The sequence below is a fragment of the Peromyscus californicus genome, unplaced genomic scaffold (assembly GCF_007827085.1).
Source record: "Peromyscus californicus insignis strain IS unplaced genomic scaffold, ASM782708v3 Scaffold_15__1_contigs__length_86483966, whole genome shotgun sequence".
Lineage (NCBI taxonomy): Eukaryota > Metazoa > Chordata > Mammalia > Rodentia > Cricetidae > Peromyscus > Peromyscus californicus.
The window spans coordinates 71,798,958-71,818,496 of NW_026294447.1; the positions used below are offsets into that span (position 1 = coordinate 71,798,958).

Here is a 19,539-nt window from a genome sequence, read left to right on the forward strand (position 1 = left end):
AGACAGTGGTGAAATGTCATGTGGGTGCCGGGTCCTCTGGAAGAGCAGCCAGTGCTCTTAACCGCTGAGACAACTCTCCTGCCCTGTCCTTTTGAATGTGATGGAAATGGCCTTGGGTTTCTCAAGGGGAAATTCCCTCTTTCCTGCCTCTAGAAGAAAACAAACACTGTAACAGCAGGTCTGTTTGTGTGTGGTTTGTCGTCAAGTTAGTGCTGGATACGAGATGAACTAAGTATATGTCTGTTGACTACCGGCAAGCTCTACTTGAATTTTAGGGTAGTGGTCTCAGAGTTCTAACTGGAGAATCTTTTGTTTGTTTGTTTGTTTGTTTGTTTGTTTATTTTCTTCGAGACAGGGTTTCTCTGTGTAGCTTTGCACCTTTCCTGGATCTCGTTCTGTAGACCAGGCTGGCTTCGAACTCACAAAGATCCACCTGGCTCTGCCTCCCGAGTGCTGGGATTAAAGGCGTGCACCATCACCACCGCCTGGCTCTAACTAGAGAATCTTACTTGGTTTCTTTGGCTCTCTTCCTCTGAACTCAGCCAAAAAAGAAAAGAAAGCAAAATGAACCAGAAACCAACAAATAAAAATCATTAATAGAAACTCAGTGTTGAGAATGATTGCCCACTTAAGTTACTTACAAATCTCAATGGAAAATTATAAAATAATCATTTGTTGGATGGGATGTAATTTATCATGAGCTCTCTATTGTGATGGGAGTGGTGGAGCTTCTGATAGCCTGTTGTGTTACTTGGGGAAGGAGCTGACTTGGGGCCCCTGGCACTGGGAACAGCTTAGTAATCTTGAGAGGGATGTCTGATGATGGTTGGTACAGATGGGATCTTCTGTAGACTAGGCCAGGACTAGAAGGGCCTTGATGTTGACCACCATCAGAGCACTTCCTGATGCCTTTGTGGCTTATCTCCTGAGTATGGCTGGTTTGTTGAAATGCTCTCCTGGCTGGGTCCTTTCTGCCGTGAAGTACTCTGATTTTCAAATAGGAATAGTGGGGATCGTTGAGAATTGTTAATTCATTTTATAAACTGGGCTTGGAATGTTACATAAATTAAGTTTTGTAGTAAGGGAGAAAGAAGTGGGTAAGATGGAGGTGTTTTGAGTTTCTTTCTGAAAGACTGATTTTTAATTATGTGTGTCTGTGTGTGTATGTATGGGTATGTGTCTGTGAATATAGGTTAGAGGCATTGGGTCCCCTGGAGCGGGGTTACATTCCTGATGTAGGTACTGGGGGTCGTCTGGAAGAGAGTAGTCCACACTCCTGACTGCTGAACCATCTCTCCAGCCCTCTTGTTGAGTTTCTTTCAGCTTAGTGTTTATAAATGAGCTGGCCACTTTACTGAGTCAGATGCAACACCAGTATTAATAATGCACTTTTATGTTAGATGTTTGTTATGTGAGACAGAGCCCCCCAGGCTTCTGGGCCATCTTGCCTGGCTCCTTCTCTCTCTCCTCCCTCCCCCTCTCTTTTTGAGACAGGGTCTCACTGTGTATCCCTGGCTGGCCTAGAACTCACAGAGGTATATGTTTGCCTCTGCCAACCGAGTGCTGGGATTCAGGACACGTGCCACCGAACCTTGTTAAGCGTTGTTTTGGTTTGGGAGAGGAAAGGGGTTATTTAAAGTGCATTTTTGGTAGAGTTGGTTTGGATCTGGCCATGCTGCTGAGTTAGACTTATGGGTAACGGGCAGGTGGGAGCCGTGTTGCAACACACTTGGGTGTTTTCCCAGTGGGCTGGTTCTAAGAATGGCCCCTGTTCTCCCTCACTGTGTGCCGCACACTGGGCTGTGCCCTTGGCTGCTTTATCTTAGCAGCCCTCTGTGTCCCCACAGGGTTGTTATCTAATGTCCCTGAGGCTTCTTGGTGAAGGAGCTCTTTCAGGGCCCTGCAGTGGCTAAGCCTGGGCTGGAAGCCGGGCCTGTTGCCTTCCCTGAGGTCTCAGAGTCCAGGCTCTGGGGAGGGCAAAGGTGATGCTGGAGAGGGAGGCCTTTGATGTTTGCTGCTGCTGCTTTGCCGATGTACCAGGGCAAGGGCTGTTTCAGAGGTCTGAAGTGGGGGCGGGGGTGTGCGTGTGCGTGTGCGTGCGCGTGTGTGTGAGACAAGGGCAGGGAGTTCCTTCACCTCAGAAAGGGAGTGCAAATGGGTGGATGAGTGGAAACAGACAGAACTAGAGGAGCAGAGCCTTGTCCCTTCCAGAACCTTCGTTCTGTTATCAAAGGGAGTGGAAATGGGTGGATGAGTGGAAACAGACAGAACTAGAGGAGCGGGAGCCTCATCCCTTCCAGAACCTTCCCTTATCAAAGGGAACACCCCTTCCCCCCCTCCTTTTGAGACCTGGTCTTACCAGGTAGTCCAGGCTGCCCCAGAGCTCCTCTCAGCCCTGAGCCTGCAGCCACAGCCTCCAGCTGCTGTGCAGGCACACCTGACCTCTTATCTTCCCTGACCTTTGCTTTCCCCGTTTGAAAACCAGTCTTGCTGCCACCAAAGGGCAGCAGCTGAGTCTTTGCTGGCTCAGGGAAGATGTCCACAGGCTGGGGATGTGTTTAGTAGTGTTACCAGGGAGCAAAGTCATGTGAGGGACAGGAGGGTGAGGCCTGCTTTTAGGTCTGCCAAGAAGTTTTTCCTCATCTGTTCATTTAGTTAGCCACTGTACCTTCCAGTTAGTGGGGGTTAAAATGGTTATGTTCTCACTTTGCATATGAAAAAAGCCACTGGTCCATGCTGATTATCCATAGACCACCTGAAGACAAACTGCAGAGGCTTTGGGTCCTTGCTCTTGAGTCTGCCTACTGGATGAGAATCTATACCCAACAAAAGAGCATATGTGCTTAATGTATCTCAGGATACTAAATGCCAGATACTATTCCAGATGTGAGTTTCACATCTGTACATACATACAGACACACCGAGATGAGTGTGTGTATGTGTGTGTGTGTGTGTGTGTGTGTGTGTGTGTGTGTGTGTACATGTGTGTGTACACGAGTGTGAATTTTGCTTTTTTTATTTTTGAGTTGGGTCTTATTCTATGGCTTGTGCTGACTTTGAATTCAAGAGCCTCCTGAGATTTGAGATTACAGGAGTGGGTCAGCACATCTGGTTTATTTGTAGATTACATACATCATTTGACGAGCACTTACTGTTAATCTGGAAACACTCAATTCTGTACCTGAAGTCTTCTACATGACTGCTCTTACCATATTCTGGGGACAGTTGCTGTTTCTGCGTTGACAGTTTGATCATGTGGTAGATTTTGAGGGGAGACACCCTGAAGGCCTGGTCTTTTCTGCTGCAGGAGTGTTTGAGAAAGTGATGGTTCTTCCAGCTGGCTACCCTCACCTTAGCTGACTTCTTACTAGTAGAAGTTTATGGGGCTTTTGTTTGTGTCCTGCTGGCCACCTTAGCAACTTGGAACCAGATTGGCTGAGTGACACAGGTCCAAAATGGACTGTTCTGTGTTACTTAAAAGTTTTTGTTGGTTTGTGTTTTGAGACAGAGTCTCACAGTGTTGTAGCTCTGGCTGTCCTGGAACTTTCTCTGTAGGCCAGGCTGGCCTCAAACTCAGGTTCTCCTGCCTCTGCCTCCAGAGTGCTGGGATCAAAGACGTGTACCACTATACCTGGCCACTTAGAATTTTTTAACTTAATTTTTTGAGACAGAGTCTTGCTGTGTAGCCCAAGTTTGTCTTGAACCTGTGATCCTTCTGCCTCCGTCTCAATGCTGGGATCACAGATTTAAACTCCCTGGCCAGCTTCTGGATCCCTTGTTTCTCAGGGCTGTCGGCTAGTTCAAGTAGCCTGTCCCTGAGCTTATCAAATGCTGCAGTGTTCAGCTCCGTGGAAGGGATGGGGGTGAGGGGAGTGATTCAAGTTCCTAGCAAGGTGTGGATCCTGTGTCCCAAGCTGTGTCCTAAGTGCTATGCATGCAAAGATAAGGTAGACGTGGTTGGGTGCTCTGTGTAGTGTTGAGCCCTGTCGCTGCAGGATCATTTCGTGAATTATTGGTATTGTCATCAGCATTAAGGCACTTAATAATCTTGACAGTGGTCACCTCATTAATAATGAGTGCTTCACCATCTTGATGAGATTAAAGGAGACAAAGGCTCATCGTCTTCACACTCAGTGGTCTGTCTGCATTTCCGTTCTCTATCAGACTGCAGACATTTGAATCAGACAGCTGTTTTTTTCTCTGATGGCTGAAAGAAATTGCTTATAAAGGCTTGTTACTCCTGCCAGACAGTGGTGACACATAACCTTTAATCCAGCACTTGGGAGGCTGAGGCAGGAGGATCTCTGAGTTTGAGGCCGGCCTGGTCTACAGAGTTCCAGGACAGCCAGGGCTACACAGAGAAACTCTGTCTTAAAAAAATCAAATAAGGCCGGGCGGTGGTGGCGCACGCCTTTAATCCCAGCACTCGGGAGGCAGAGCCAGGCGGATTTCTGTGAGTTCGAGGCCAGCCTGGGCTACCAAGTGAGTTCCAGGAAAAGGTGCAAAGCTACACAGAGAAACCCTGTCTCGAAAAACCAAAAAATAAAAAAATAAAAAAATAAAAGGCTTGTTACTCCTTGGCTGGAGGAGTCTTGTGGGGTGGAGGTATTGATGTGGGGTTCTGGAGTCAGAGTAGGGGTTCTGAGGGGGGCTTTCTGGATCTTGAAAATAAAAACTGAACAGAGAGAGAGAGAGAGAGAGAGAGAGAGAGAGAGAGAGAGAGAGAGAGAGAGAGAGAGAGAGATGTATTCTGGCTCTGGAGAGCATGTATGGGGAGTGTGAAGAGTTGGAGGACTCCTGGATCTCTGGATACCGGGGTGGTAGCAGGTGAACCATCCTGCGCTGTATGTTCTTTAAATTGTCCTGATTTTCTATAAAGAAACCAGAACTACAAGTGGGGGTTATGAATGTATGGAACAGTAAGCTCTTTAAAAACATCTCAACTTTATTAAAATGGAATTCACATACCACAAACCCACCCTTTATTGTATTTCAAAGCTGCCTTTTCTGTGTGAGGGTCAGATGTGGGCCTTGCACATGCTAGACAACTCTTGTACTACTAAACCTGACCCTCAGGCCAGATTGATCTTTTTTTGGTTTTTCGAGACAGGGTTTCTCCGTGTAGCTTTGCTCCTCTCCTGGAACTCACTTGGTAGCCCAGGCTGGCCTCGAACACACAGAGATCCGCCTGGCTCTGCCTCCCGAGTGCTGGGATTAAAGGCGTGCGCCACCACCGCCCGGCTCAGATTGATCTTTTAAAGTGTGCAGTTCATTGAAAGCCCATGCCTGGTCTGATCTCCAGCCCCACAAGTGAAATCAGTAAATAAATAAGTGAACTAGAGAATTCAGTGCCTTTAGTATATTCATAAAGCAGTGCAACCCTGGACACTATGTGATTCCAGAACATTGTCGTCACCCCAGGCAGAGAGAGACCTTGTCCCCATTAACAGCCTCTCCCTGTGTCTTCCTCTCCCGGCTGCTGGCAGCCACTAATCTACCTCCTGACTTATGAATTGGCTTGTTCTGAACATCTGATATAAATGGGTCACATCATATGTGGCTGTTTCTGTCTGGTTCTTGTCATTTAATCTCATTTTCCTGTAATCATGTTATTATGTGCTGGTACTTAGTTCTTTTGTTTTTCCCAGCATGTGAAATCAATACTGATCAAATATTGATAGCTGTTTACTTTTTTATTATTTTAATTGGAGGGGGCGTTTTTTTTTTCCCCCCCTTCGAGACAGGGTTTCACTGTGTAGTTTTGGAGCCTTTCCCTGGACTCACTCTGTAGACCAGGTTGGCCTTGAACTCACAGAGATCTGTCTGCCTCTGCCTCCTGAGTGATGAGATTAAAAGCATGCACTACTATGCCTGGTTCCAGTGAGCTACTTTGCCATACATACATACATATACACACACACATATATACATACTAACACATGTATATACATACATGTACACATATAAGTATATACACGTATGTGTACATACACATGTATACACCCATGCATACACACATGTATATACATATATAACATGCATACACACACATATAATTTATTTTTTGAGTTAGACTTGCACTTTTTAACCCAGACTAGCCTGAAACTTCCAACATCTTAGGTCAAACTGGTCTCTAACCAGTGAGCCTCTTGTCTTAGCCTCTCAAATGATAAGATTATAGGCATGCACAACTATGCCCCTTTTAAGTTTTTATTATTTTTACAGGGATAATATTTTTGTTTTAGCATCTGTAGTTACAGTTTAGGGGATGATAGAAGTGTGCAAAACGTCACTTGTCTACTCCATAAACATATTTATAGAGTATTGGTTTACAAGTAAAAATACCTTGTACCACAAAATATTGTAAGTTCTTTAATTAGAACTGGAAAGCACTTACTTTAAGACAAATGTGATCACGTTAATTACATACATTTTTCTAATTCAGTAAAAGGTTTGTTGTAGGTGGGATTTAGGTGAAAGACTAGCATGAATCTAGTCTAGTGACTATGCCTCATAATCACTTTCCTCACTGAAAAAGTAATTGAAATGATTTTTTTTAGTATTTTCTTTCTTTCTTTTTTTTTTTTTTTTTTGATTTTTCGAGACAGAGTTTCTCTGTGTAGCTTTGCGCTTTTCCTGGATCTTGCTCTGTAGACCAGGCTGGCCTCGAACTCACAAAGATCCACCAGCCTCTGCCTCCCGAGTGCTGGGATTAAAGGCGTGCGCCACCACCGCCCAGCTGAAACGATTTATGATACATTTTTCCAGCAGAATCCTTCAGATGGGTAACTCCTCTCCAAAGCTAGTCTCAGGCTTTTCTAAGCAATCAAAACAGGTCAGTACAGAAGCAGTATGGGTCACAAGCCCACCTGAGCTTCAGATCATTGGCCATTATACCATGTAGTGCATATTACTTTCCAGCCATGGACTCTGAAGTCTCTCCGTGGCATTTTCATCCCCTTCGGAAGTTCAGTGAGCAAAGACTTAGGAAGACTAGAAAGGGGTACCTGCACAGTTGTGATTGGAAACAGGAGTCCCAGAGAAGACTCATCAGCTGAAGGTGCTTGTCTCTAAGCCTTGGCAGCCTGAGTTTGATCCCTGAGACCTGAATAGTGAAAGGAGAGAGCTGAGTACTTCAAGTTGTCCTTTGATCTCTACATGTACACCATAGTTTACTTGGGGCGTGCACACACACATACACACACACACACACACACACACACACACACACACACACATACACACACACGCAAATAGAATGTAAAAGCTGGGCAGCGGTGGCGCACACCTGTAATCCCAGCACTAGGGAGGCAGAGGCAGTGGATCTCTGTGAGTTTGAGGTCCAGCCTGGTTTATAAAGCAAGTTCTAGGACAGCTGAGCTGTCTCAGAAAACAAAAACAACAACAACAACAACAAAAAATAAATAGAATGTAATTTAAAAAAATAGGGCCTGGAGAGATGGCCCAGTAGTTAAAAGCCCTTGTTGCTCTTCTAGAGGACCTGGGTTCAGTTCCCAGCAAGCATATGGTGGCTCACAACTCCCTGTAGTTCGACCTCAGGGGCTCTGACTCGTCTGGTCTCCAAGGGCACCAGGCACGCACACAGTGCACAGACATATAAGCAGGCAAAACACCCATACACATAAAAAAATAATAATAATAAAAAAATTTAGCTGGGCGTGATGGCACACACCTTTAATCTCAGCACTCGGGGAGGCAGAGGTGGGCAGATCTCTGTGAGTTTGAGGCCAGATAGGTCTACATAGTAAGTTCCCGGCCAACCAGGCCCACACAGTTAGACCCTGTCTCAAAAACAAAACAAAACAGCAACAACAAAAGAATATTTTTGCCAAATCGGCGCAGTGGGTAAGGCATTTGCGTGCAAGCATGAGGATCTGAGTTGAAATCCCCAGAACCCATGTACAGCAGGTGAGGTAGTGTGTTTCTGTCCTGCATCTGTCCTTCCACTGCCATGCCAGTGCTGCCGCAGTGAGATGGAGGCAGAGACCTGAGAATCCTTGGAAACCTGCAGGCCAGTGAGCCCAGCATAAGCAGAGATAAGAAACAAGGTGAGACAAAGACTGACAGCTGAGGTGGCCCTCTGACCTCCATGGTGTGCCACGGTGTATATGCACCCACATGCAGTACAGATACCCCAGAAATTTCTACAGAATCGGGTCAAAGGAAGGACACATTCAAGAAATGCCTCAAAGGTGGAAATATAGTTGTAATTGCAATAATGGATGGAAAAGAAAGAGCTCATCCTTTTTTATGGCTGAATAATGGACATTGTGGGAATGTGCCACGTTTTGTTCACGCATTCATCAGTTGATAGGCATCTGGGATGTAGTGACTTTTTGGTTGGTATGGATAATGCTGCTATATAACATACAGAGAGGTTTTGTGTGGATGTATGTTTTCATTTCTGCTGGATATAAACCTAGAAATAGGATTTCTGAGTCATGGAATCTTGCACATAATCTTTCCTGCATTATGTTTTAAAGTGATTTCATGTGTGGTGTTTTGTCTGCATGTATGTCTGTGCACCTCATGCGTGTTTGGTGCCCATGGATTGGAAAAGGGCAGTGGAACCCTGAAACTAGAGTTACAGGGTGTTGTAAGCTGCTGTGTGGGTGCTGGGAACTGAACCTGGGTCCTGTAAAAGTAGCAAGTGCTAGCCGGGCGGTGGTGGCGCACGCCTTTAATCCCAGCACTCGGGAGGCAGAGGCAGGCGGATCTTTGCGAGTTCGAGGCCAGCCTGATCTACAGAGCGAGATCCAGGAAAGGCGCAAAGCTACACCGAGAAACCCTGTCTCGAAAAACCAAAAAAAAAAAAAAAAAAAAAAAAGTAGCAAGTGCTCTAAACCTCTGATCCATCTGTCTAGCCCCCAGCTTTCCCCTGCTTCTAATCTCCCCTCCCTTCTTCCTTCCTTTTGTACATTCACACACACACACACACACACACACACACACACACACACACACACACAAAATTGGAAAATAAGCCTTTCTGTTATTTTTTGATGTAGCTCAGGCTGGCCTCCAACCTAAGATTTTCCAGTCTCAGCCTCCCTGGTAGGATTACAAGCATGAGCCACCATACCTGTTTTCTTCAACGTAACTTTTTTAGTCGGTGCTGCACTATTTCTAGAGTGACCATGTTCTGTGTTCCTGCAGGGTTGTAATTTCTGTTTTTCCCAACACTTGGTTTTTTTTTTTTTTTTTTTTTTGGTTCTTTCAAGACAGGGTTTCTCTGTGTAGCTTTGCGCCTTTCCTGAATCTCACTCTATAGCCCAGGCTGGCCTCGAACTCACAGAGATCTGCCTGGCTCTGCCTCCCAAGTGCTGGAATTAAAGGCGTGCGCCACCACTGCCCGGCTTGCCAACACTTGTTAATGCCTTTTTGAGCATAGCCATTCTGTTGGATGGAAGAGTGCTGTGGTTACGGTTTTGGTCTGGGGTCCTCCGGTGGTGAGTGGTGTTATGCAGATTACATGTACTTGCAGCCACTTGCAGATCTTCTTTGGAGAAATACCTATTCACGTTCTTGGCTTCTTTTAAAAAATGATGCACTAGGGCTGGAGAGACGACTCAGCGGTTAAGAGCACTGACTGTTCTTCCAGAGGTCCTGAGTTCAATTCCCAGCAACCACATGGTGTCTCACAACCATCTGTAATGAGATCTGGTGCCCTCTTCTATATACATAACAAATAAATAAATAAATAAATAAACAAACAAATAGATAAGTAAATAACAACAACAACAACAAATGATGCATTAATTTATGTTTATTTTGTGTGTATGCCTGTTTGGCTTGCATATATGTATTTATATCACATGCATACCTGATGCCTGCAGAGGCTAGAGGACGCTATTGGAACCCCTGAGGCAGGAGTTACAGATGATTGTGAGCCAAGATAAGGCTCTGGGAAATGAAGCCCAGTCCTCTGGAAGAGCAGCCAGTGCTCTTAACCACTGAGCCAGCTCATCTTTTCACTGTCTTGGGGCTTTACAGCATATGGTCTTAACTTAAACTGTTATCTTTCTTTTTAGAAACTGTTGCTGAACCCAACAATTAACATGTTTTCTTTTAAGAACTTTATGGTTTTAGCTTTTCATTAAATTTTTATTTTTCAGGTGTGTGTGTGTGTGTGTGTGTATGAGTGCAGGTGAATGCAGGTGTCCATGAAATCCAGAAGAGGCATTTGATCCCCTGGAGCTAGTGTTACAGACAGTTAGGAGTCTCCCCCACCCCCCACCCCAGGGTTTCTCTGTGTAGCTTTGGTAGCTTTGGTGCTTTTCCTTTTCCTCTTCCTTTCCTTCTCAGAATGTATTTATTATTATTATTATTATTATTATTATTATTATTATTATTATTATTATTATTATTATTTTGGTTTTTTCGAGACAGGGTTTCTCTGTGTAGCTTTGCGCCTTTCCTGGAACTCACTCTGTAGCCCAGGCTGGCCTTGAACTCACGGGGATCCGCTTGTCTCTGCCTCCCGAGTGCTGGGTTTAAAGGCGTGCGCCACCACCGCCTGGCAGGAGCCTCTCAATGTGGGTTCTGGGAACCAAATTTGGGTCCTCTGCAAGAGCAGTAAATACTTTGAATCATCAGGCTGTGTCACCAGCCCCCGGTTTTGGCTCTTTCATGGCTGCCAAGTTCTTCCACTGATGGAAGCTTCAGAGGGTCCGTGAGCTGTTTGCTAAGGGTGGAGCTGTCATCTTGGTCCTTCCTTTTCCTTCCACTTCTACAAGTCAGGAAGGCCTTGACCCTGGGAAGCATCTCTGTTTCTTATAGGAGTTAGTTTTTCAGTTTCCATATTTTATTGTCTTTTTTTTGTTGTTGTTGTTTTTGTTTTTTGAAGGTAACAAATGAAGAGGACTTTATTAGGAAATTGGACTGTAAGCCTGATCAGCATCTCAAGGTGGTTTCCATTTTTGGAAATACTGGTGATGGAAAGTCCCATACCCTCAACCACACTTTCTTCTATGGCCGAGAAGTCTTCAAAACCTCCCCTGCTCAGGAGTCCTGCACAGTGGGAGTGTGGGCAGCCTATGACCCAGTCTATAAAGTAGCAGTGATAGACACAGAAGGACTCTTGGGGGCCACCGTGAATCTAAGCCAGAGAACACGGCTGCTGCTGAAGGTCCTGGCCATCTCAGACCTGGTCATCTATCGAACTCATGCAGACCGCCTACATAATGACCTCTTCAAATTCCTTGGGGATGCCTCGGAAGCTTACTTGAAGCACTTTACCAAGGAACTCAAGGCCACCACAGCACGCTGTGGCCTGGATGTCCCCTTATCCACCCTGGGCCCTGCAGTTATTATTTTCCATGAGACTGTGCACACGCAACTTCTGGGTTCTGGTGAGTAGACAGTGCTGTGTCACAGACCGACCTTTTTGTGGCCTCTGGGATGCAATATGGTGATGGTGGAATGCCCAGAAAGACTGAGAACATGTTCCAGGAAGGTTGGAGTAATCAACTCTGGCGAGGATTAAGACATGCTAGTGGACTAGAGATCCTGGGAGATTGGGATCAGCTCTGTTTCCCTGAAACGCTGACAGTGAAAGTCTGATCAGAGTAGGATCAAGAGAGACTAGAAGTCAGGCAGAGGGATGCATGCCTGTAATTCCAGTATTTGGGAACCTGAGGCAGGAGGATTACGAATTTTAAGCCAACCTGGGTTACACAGTGAGACCTTGTCACACTGCAGCAAAAGATAGGCAGATACGGTGCGCATGCCTGGAGGCCCGGCATCCCAGAGCTCGGGGTAGGAGGAGTGGTATGTTCAAGGCCATCCTTAGCTCCATTCTGTCAGAGGCTAGCATAGCCTACATGAAACTCTGTCTGAAAAACCAGACACACAGACACACAGACATTGTCACTGTCACTATTAAGGTTGTGAGTATGTTAAATGAATTCTTTCCAAGAGTTTCATAGGGGAAAGTAGGACCATAAAGTAGTAGCTGATGGCTCACGTGGAATTTCTAAGAATTTCCCTTTTTAAGTGTTTAGACATTTAAGATATTGGTGTACTGATGAGATGATTCCTTAGAGAGGGGTAAACACAAGAAAGAGACCAGATACCTCCATGCTGGAGGAGCTGGTTGAACCCTGAGCACGGCAAAAGACAAGGAAAGTGTGCTGACAGCCCTGTAATGGCAGCACTTGGGAGGCAGCAGAGCTGCTGCTGTAAGTGTGAGGCGGCCCTGTCTGCCTCAGAATTCAAATGAAAGAGAAAAGAACAGAAACGGCTGGAGTGATGGACGCTCAGGTGGAGGGCATGGCCTTAAGATCGTGACAGTTCACCTGTGTCACAGGAGAGAATGGAATGGATGTGGGTGCATGTGGTGAGTGTGTCTGTAAGTTATCTTATTGTCTCTGTTTCTTTGAGAAATATGGAGCAATGTTACCAGGTGCAACAATAGTCATTCACTGTGGTAGGGTGAGTAGTCTGACCTCTAAAACAGTTATACTGGTCACATCTGTTTATTCAGCCAAGAAAGTACCCATATCATGTTCTAGACAATGAAGTGTAGAGCTCAAATCTCCTACCCTCAGTCTAAGTGGAGAGACTGGAGTTCTTGGTTTTGTAGCACGTGTAGCACTGGAGCTGTGGGAATGGAGAGGAGGACCACGCATCTTAGTGGGGTCTTGGAAAGAGGAAGCAATGTCTGCAAGTGGAGTCTTGGATAGGCAAAAGAGGGGAAGAGCATGTTCTGGGAGGGGCAAATCCCTCGGAGCTTCCCAGAGCAGCTGCATGCTGGGAACTGCAGCTGCTTCTACAGCAGGTTCCTAAACTCAGCATCAGCCCTTGGATGTGTTCTGTCTGCCTTCCAGAGGGCTCTCTTGAAATGAAAGCTTCATTTATAATTTAGATACCCAAGCTTGTGATATTCCTGCTTGCTTTCAGTTACATCAAAATGTAAACTAAGCCAAGAAAAAAAAGTAATCCAGTAGCTGAAGATGGGCATATATGCCTGTAATCCTGGCACTCAAGAAACTGAGGCAGGAGGAGCTCAAGTTTGAGGCCAGCAGAAACAAAGAGACCCTGTTCCAGAAACAAAAAAATAAAAACAAATGTAATCACTAGGCAGTGGTGGTGCACGCCTTTAATCCTAGCACTCAGGAGGCAGAGGCAGGCGGATCTCTGTGAGTTCAAGGCCAGCCTGGGCTACAGAGTGAGATCCAGGAAAGGCGCAAAGCTACACAGAGAAACCTTGTCTCGAAAAACCAAACCAAACCAACCAACCAAACAAACCAAAAAACAAATGTAATCTAAACTCCTAAATGTGGTGTTCTGTCTAACCCCTGTCAATGTGTCTGGCCACTAGCTGATCAATCCTCTCCTCACTCTGTGTCTGTGTGTGTATTCATGTGTACATTTTATATATATATTTGTATATGCACGTGGGTGCGCACGTACACACACGCACACATACACACACTGTCCTCACTAGCTATACAACCTTTTCTGTGTCCTCACCTTGGCATATGCTCTCTGTCTGTCCGGACCACTTTGCCCCAGCTACCGTCTGTCTCTCATCTGGGCCGAGCCTTTCCTGACTCTTCTTCCCATGATGTGGTCCTTCCCACACCCTGGTGCGGTCATACTCATCTGCTCACCTGCACTCTGCTCACCTGGAGTCACCCTGTGTGCGCTTATTCATTTTTTTGATGTTTTTTATGAGAATGGAAACAGCATGAAGGCAGAAAATTGCCTACCTTGTTTGCTGCTGCATGTGTATTAAAGAGCCCAGATGTTTGCTGCACAGATGTGTGTCAAATGATAAATGAAGAGCTGTGCCCATCTGAAGCATAGCCAGCTTGTGTTAGAGGGAGTTGTACTTGAGGATCCGACCATGGGTGGCCTTGGGTCAGTTCTCTGAAGGATCTTGGGCAGAGACCTATATAATGTCAGATCTGTATTTCAGAGCACCACTTCCCGTCCTCAGGAACAAGTAGAGGAGCATGCCTTGAGTTGGGGAGTCTCCATGGTAGCCGTGACAGTGGTGGTAAAAGGCAGTGGCCAGGCTGGACCAGAAGGGAGGTTGTTTTGATGGACCTGGGACCCGTTGTTGTTGTTGGTTCCAGTGAGTCATGACCTTCCAGAGTGAAGGAAGAGACTAAATAGAAATGACTGTGAGATAAGGTAAGGAAACAAGGAATGCTGACTCTGGATCGTTCCTGTGATCAGTCCCAAGTCTTTCTGGGTCTTTACAGCCTTAAGGGCAAGGTTTGTCAGCTCAGGCTTTTGAAATAACCAGTCTCCAGAAGCCATCTTTTTTGCGCTGCACTGTGCCTTGTACTGTGCTATGTGTAGCAGCCCCAAATGACAGCACAGAGAACTGCTTGCAATCTATAGCCAAGGCGGTCCTAGCAGAATTGGTGTTGAACCAAGGTCTTCGAATTCTGAAATCCAGACCCTTTTGTGAAGCAACAAGGCTTCTTGAAGCCTTAATACAGAGCAAGGACAGCAGGGTAGAGGTGTGCCAAAAAATGGGCAAATTGATCATTGCCTTTTTCTTGTCTCAGAGCTGTTTAGTTTCAGATTCCTGTTTGATCTTGCTGCTTTTCTGGATAGAGGAGTGCTAGGTAGGAGTTTAATAGGAAAATGAATGACAGGTCGAATATTCCTTATTTAAAATGCTTGGGACCAGAAGTTAGATCGGAGGTTTTGGATTTTGGGATGTTTGCAAAGTCTTGTGAGAGGAGCATCCTGAATCTGAAAGTCTGAGATCTGAAATGTTCTCCTGGTTAGTTCCAGAAGTCAACTCGACAAAGCCCGATGTTGTCTGAGGGAGCAGCAGTTGGGGGACTGGCTTGATCAGATTGGTCTATGGGCATTTTCTTGAGATTGACTTGTAAGTGTATGGGTATATTGCCTGCATATTATCTGTGCACCATGCATGTAGTATCTGTGGGGGCCAGAAGAGGGCATCATATCCTCTTGGAACTGGGGTTACAAAGGGTTGTTAGCCAACCATGTGAGTGCTGGGATTTGGACCTGGGACCTCTGGAAGAGCAATCAGTGTTGCTTTTACCAAGAGCCATCTCTGCAGCCTATATTTTCTTAAGAAAAAAAAATTAATATGTATGGGTGTTTTGTCTATATGTATGCCTATCCACCACATGCATGCCTTGATGCCTGAGGAGGCCAGAGGAGGGTGTCAGATTCCCTGGGACTCAAGTTACAAACCATTGTGAGCTGCCATGTAGGTGTTGGGAATTGAACCTATGTCTTTTGAAAGAGCAGCCAGTGATCTTAACCACTGGTCCATCTCTCCAGCCCCAACCCCTGTTTTCTTGATTGCTAATTGATAAAGGAGAGCTAGCCCACTGTGGGCAGTACTGTCCCCATGCAGGTGGGCCTAAGCTGTGTAAAAAAGCACATTTTTTTTTCCCCAAGTTGCTTTTGACCAGCAATAGAAATCAAGTTAGGACAGTGTTGAAATCATTTCTGAGTTAGGTATTCATTTTAGGAATGCCCTGCCTGGATTCTGTTCTACATATAGGTGTGCAGAAGGAATTCGTTTGGGAGCAGTGATTGCATGCTCAAGGAAAGGCATGTGGAGGAGATATTGGGATGAAGGGAAGTGGCCAGGTCAGGTTCCTGGACTGCTTTGGGAGAAGGCAGGAACTAACACTTCCAACCAATTCTTTCAGATCTCAGCATGAGCTGGGTGTAGGGAGTAAATGAAGAATTACGAAGGCTGCTATTTAATGACTATCCCTTTAAATTTGAACTGATGTGGCTTCAGTGTTTGAGTGACTTTATTAAAATGTTAAAGGAAGTTAAGCCAAAGTATCTTACCTCTAAAAAGTGTACTGACTCTGCCCATCCTATGGCTGCTGGAGAGGTGCTGAGCCTGTCTGTAAGCCACTCCCCCCGCATTGCTAGCTTGCTACAGCTTTGCAACCTCATTGTGTAAGACCAGAGTTCTTCTCGAAGGATAAAATTGTAAATGCTCACTAGTAGACAACTGGCTAAGTCTATCTACAGGCTCACAAAAAGAATCAGGTGCTTCTTCAGTGTCTAGTGTAGCAGGTGATTACAAAGCAAGCTGTGTATGGATGAAGGTAAGTGTGGCAGAAAGGGGGAACATGTGGGAGTTGGGAGGCACAGGCTTTCCTTTTATGCTTACACGTCTACATTTCTCATCCATTGAATCCTTTTCAAGATTCTTCTATGATATACATCCAGACAAGCGCACATCATACCACAGTGTGTAAGGCAGTTTATCATATACCCATGTAATCAGTGGCAGCTTAGGAGATACCCATGCCCTCTCCTTGTTCCTTTCCAGTCAGAACCAAACAAATGCTATAATTCTAAACATGTGCTTTACAAGTGCGAAGTAAAGTTTATCTTACTTGTACAGTGAAATGTAGGTAACTTGTTTTCAGGAAGGCACTCATTGCCCACATGCCTGTTTCTGCTTGCACAGATCACCCCTCAGAGGCACCCGAGAAGCTCATCCAGGACCGGTTCAGGAAGTTGGGCCGCTTCCCCGAAGCCTTTAGCTCCATTCATTACAAGGGGACGAGGACATACAATCCCCCTACAGACTTCTCTGGGCTTCGGCGCGCTTTGGAGCATCTGCTAGAGAACAATACCACCAGGTCTCCCCGGCACCCAGGGGTCATCTTCAAAGCCCTGAAGGTCAGTTGGCGCGGGCCCTGGGTACTTCTCATGAGGATGCCAGCAGAATGCTCGGTCCTCCAGTACTCTTAGTGCAGGTGCTTGGAAGCCTGGGCTAGAAAGAGTCGGTACAGAAGAGGATGTGCAAGTGGAGGTTGCACCTGTCATGTGCCTTCAGCTTGCCAGGAGCTCCAATGGGAAGGAATCTTGAGTCAGTCAAACAGTTGATAAACGGGCAGGAGCTTGTAGCACAGTAGACTGCTCGCCTAGCGGTTGGTTTTGTTTTTAAGCTTTATTTTATTTTATTTTATTTTAAATATTTGTTTATTTTTATGTGCATTGGTGTTTTGCCTGCATGTCCATCTGTGAGGGTGCCAGATCCCCTGCAACTGGAGTTACAGACAGTTGTGAGCTGCCATGTGGGTGCTGGGAACTGAACCCAGGACCTCTGGAAGAGCAGCCAGTACTCTTAACCACTGAATCAACTCTCCAGTCCTTTAATATTTTTTAAATTGGGTTAGATGACAATAGGTTTCCTTATGGCTTTTTTTTCCGAGTTATTTATTTATAATGTATACAGAAGAGGGTGCCAGATCTCATTACAGATGGTTGTGAGCCACCATGTAGTTGCTGGGAATTGAACTCAGGACCTCTGGAAGAGCAGTCGGTGTTCTTAACCTCTGAGCCATCTCTCCAGCCCCTTAAGCTTTATTTTTTAATTACTCATATGCATATGAATGAGTGCAGGTGCCCCTGGAGGCCATAAGGAGTCACTAGATCACTTGGGGCTAGAGTTACAGGCAATTGTGAGCCGCCCCTTGTTGTGGATGCTGGGAACCAAACTTGGGTCCCGCACAAGAGCAGTACCTGCTCTTAACCACTGAGCTACAGGTGGCTGTTCTCGGAGACAGGGTCTCAAATTTGCTGTTTGCTGACGATGATCCTGTCTCTCCGGCCTCTAACTCCCAAGTGCTGGTTTATAGGGTGTGCCATGGGGCCTGGTTGTGCTGGTCTTTGTGTGTGTGTGTGTGTGTGTGTGTGTGTGTGTGTATGTGTATGTGTTGGTCTTTGTGTGTGTGTGTGTGTGTGTGTGTGTGTGTGTGTGTGTGTGTGTGTGTGTGTGTGTGTGTGTATGTGTGTGTGTGTGTACAGTCTTCTGGGCCTTATCTGGGCAGGTGATCTCTGCATTGTGTATTGCCTCTGTACTCCGGAAGTGTACTGCTCTCGTTGGCCCCAGCTGTCAAGCTGCTCAGTGCTGTATATTTATACTTTAACAGTGATCATCATTCATGAAGTTTCACGTAGTTGAGTATGTAATTCTATTTAAATATTTTAATATTCTGGTGTGTGTGTGTGTGTGTGTGTGTGTGTTTTCTGTTCTGTCTTTTTCCATCAATTCTTTGACTTCAACATAATCTTTTCTTATTTGTTTGTTTGTTTTTTGAGTTAGAACCAGGGTTTCTCTCTGTAGACCAGGCTGGTCTCAAACTCAGAGATCTGCCTGGCTCTGCCTCCCGAGTGCTGGGACTAAAGGCGTGTGCCACCACCACCTGGCTTCAACATAATCTTTTATCTTCCGTATACACACTTTAATTTACTATTCTTTGTACTAAAGTCATCAGCTCATTCTTTGAGTATACCACTTTTCTGCTGTTCGCTCTGTGCACACTGTGCTGCATGCTCTCAGGCCAGGGCAGTGGGTGGTAGGAAGGGAGCAGGGTCTTGAGGCAGTGCTAGCATTTGAGCTCTTGGAGAGACAAGGGGAATGTTGGCCAAGAGATTGGAACTGGGCTGAGGCTCCCCGTGACTCAGCAGTTGGACTTGTGGACCCAGGAAGGTTGGGAAGAAAAGATAGGAGTTGCCATAAAGCTGGGTGGGTCCTGGCTAGCACCTTCTGGCTTTGCTTGGTGCCGTGCGGCACAGTGTAGACAACACGTGAATTCCTCGTTAGAGTCTTGAATTCCTCGTTAGTCTTCCTCTGTAGCCCGGCTAGCCTTTGTCTCTCCATCCTCTTGCCTTAGCTCCTTCCCCTAGTGCTGGGATTACAGGTGCACACCACCACAGCTGGCTACTTTGTATAAACTGTGGGTTGTGTTCCCTAAGCTGTTCTTTTTTTTTTTTTGGTTTTTTGAGACAGGGTTTCCCTGTGTAGCTTTGCGCCTTTTCCTGGATCTCGCTCTGTAGACCAGGCTGGCCTCGAACTCACAAAGATCCACCTGCCTCTGCCTCCCGAGTGCTGGGATTAAAGGCATGCGTCACCACCGCCAGGCCCCTAAGCTGTTCTTAAGGCTCTTCTGCAGATTCATATGTAGAATGAAGAGTCACCTGTGGACTGGCAAGATGGCTTAGCCAGTAAGGGTGCTGGCTGCCAAGCCCGAGGACCTGTTTGGTCTCCAGGATTCACATGGTGGACGGACAGAACCAAGACTTGCAATCTGTCCCTTGACCTCCAAACGAGGGCTGTGGCATGTGCATCACCTCCCCGTAAACACACATCTATAAATAAATATAATTTAAAAACTTAGTATCTCCATTCTTGCTGTTCTGCAGTACTGTGACCTGGTCTCTAGGTTTCCTGAAAATAATTTCCTTGCTTCTTTGAAAAACATCTTGCTGGGTGGTGGCGGCACACACCTTTAATCCTAGCACCCGGGAGGCAGAGGCAGGCAGAATCTCTGTGAGAGGCCAGCCTGGTCTATAGAGCGAGTTCCAGGACATAGAGAAACCCTGTCTCAAAAAACCAAACCAAATAAACAAAAAATCTTGGCGTGGTAGTGCATGCATGTAGTCATAGTACACTGGAGGCGGAGGCAGGAGGGTCTCCTCAAATTCAAGGCCAATTTGGGTTCCAGGCCAGCCTAGGCTACAGAATGAGAGACCTTATCACTA

At 46.0% G+C, this 19,539-nt stretch overlaps 1 protein-coding gene across 3 annotated transcripts in view; it reads left to right on the plus strand.

The window, feature by feature from the left end:
- Zfyve1 (zinc finger FYVE-type containing 1) overlaps positions 1-19,539 on the plus strand; it is a 55,778-nt gene that overhangs the window by 15,982 nt on the left and 20,257 nt on the right. For all 3 annotated transcript variants that reach the window (XM_052739367.1, XM_052739366.1, XM_052739368.1), the window contains exons 3-4: positions 10,868-11,372; positions 16,457-16,671. In XM_052739367.1, coding sequence (XP_052595327.1) covers positions 10,868-11,372; positions 16,457-16,671 — 720 coding nt within the window. The remainder of the gene's footprint in view (positions 1-10,867; positions 11,373-16,456; positions 16,672-19,539) is intronic.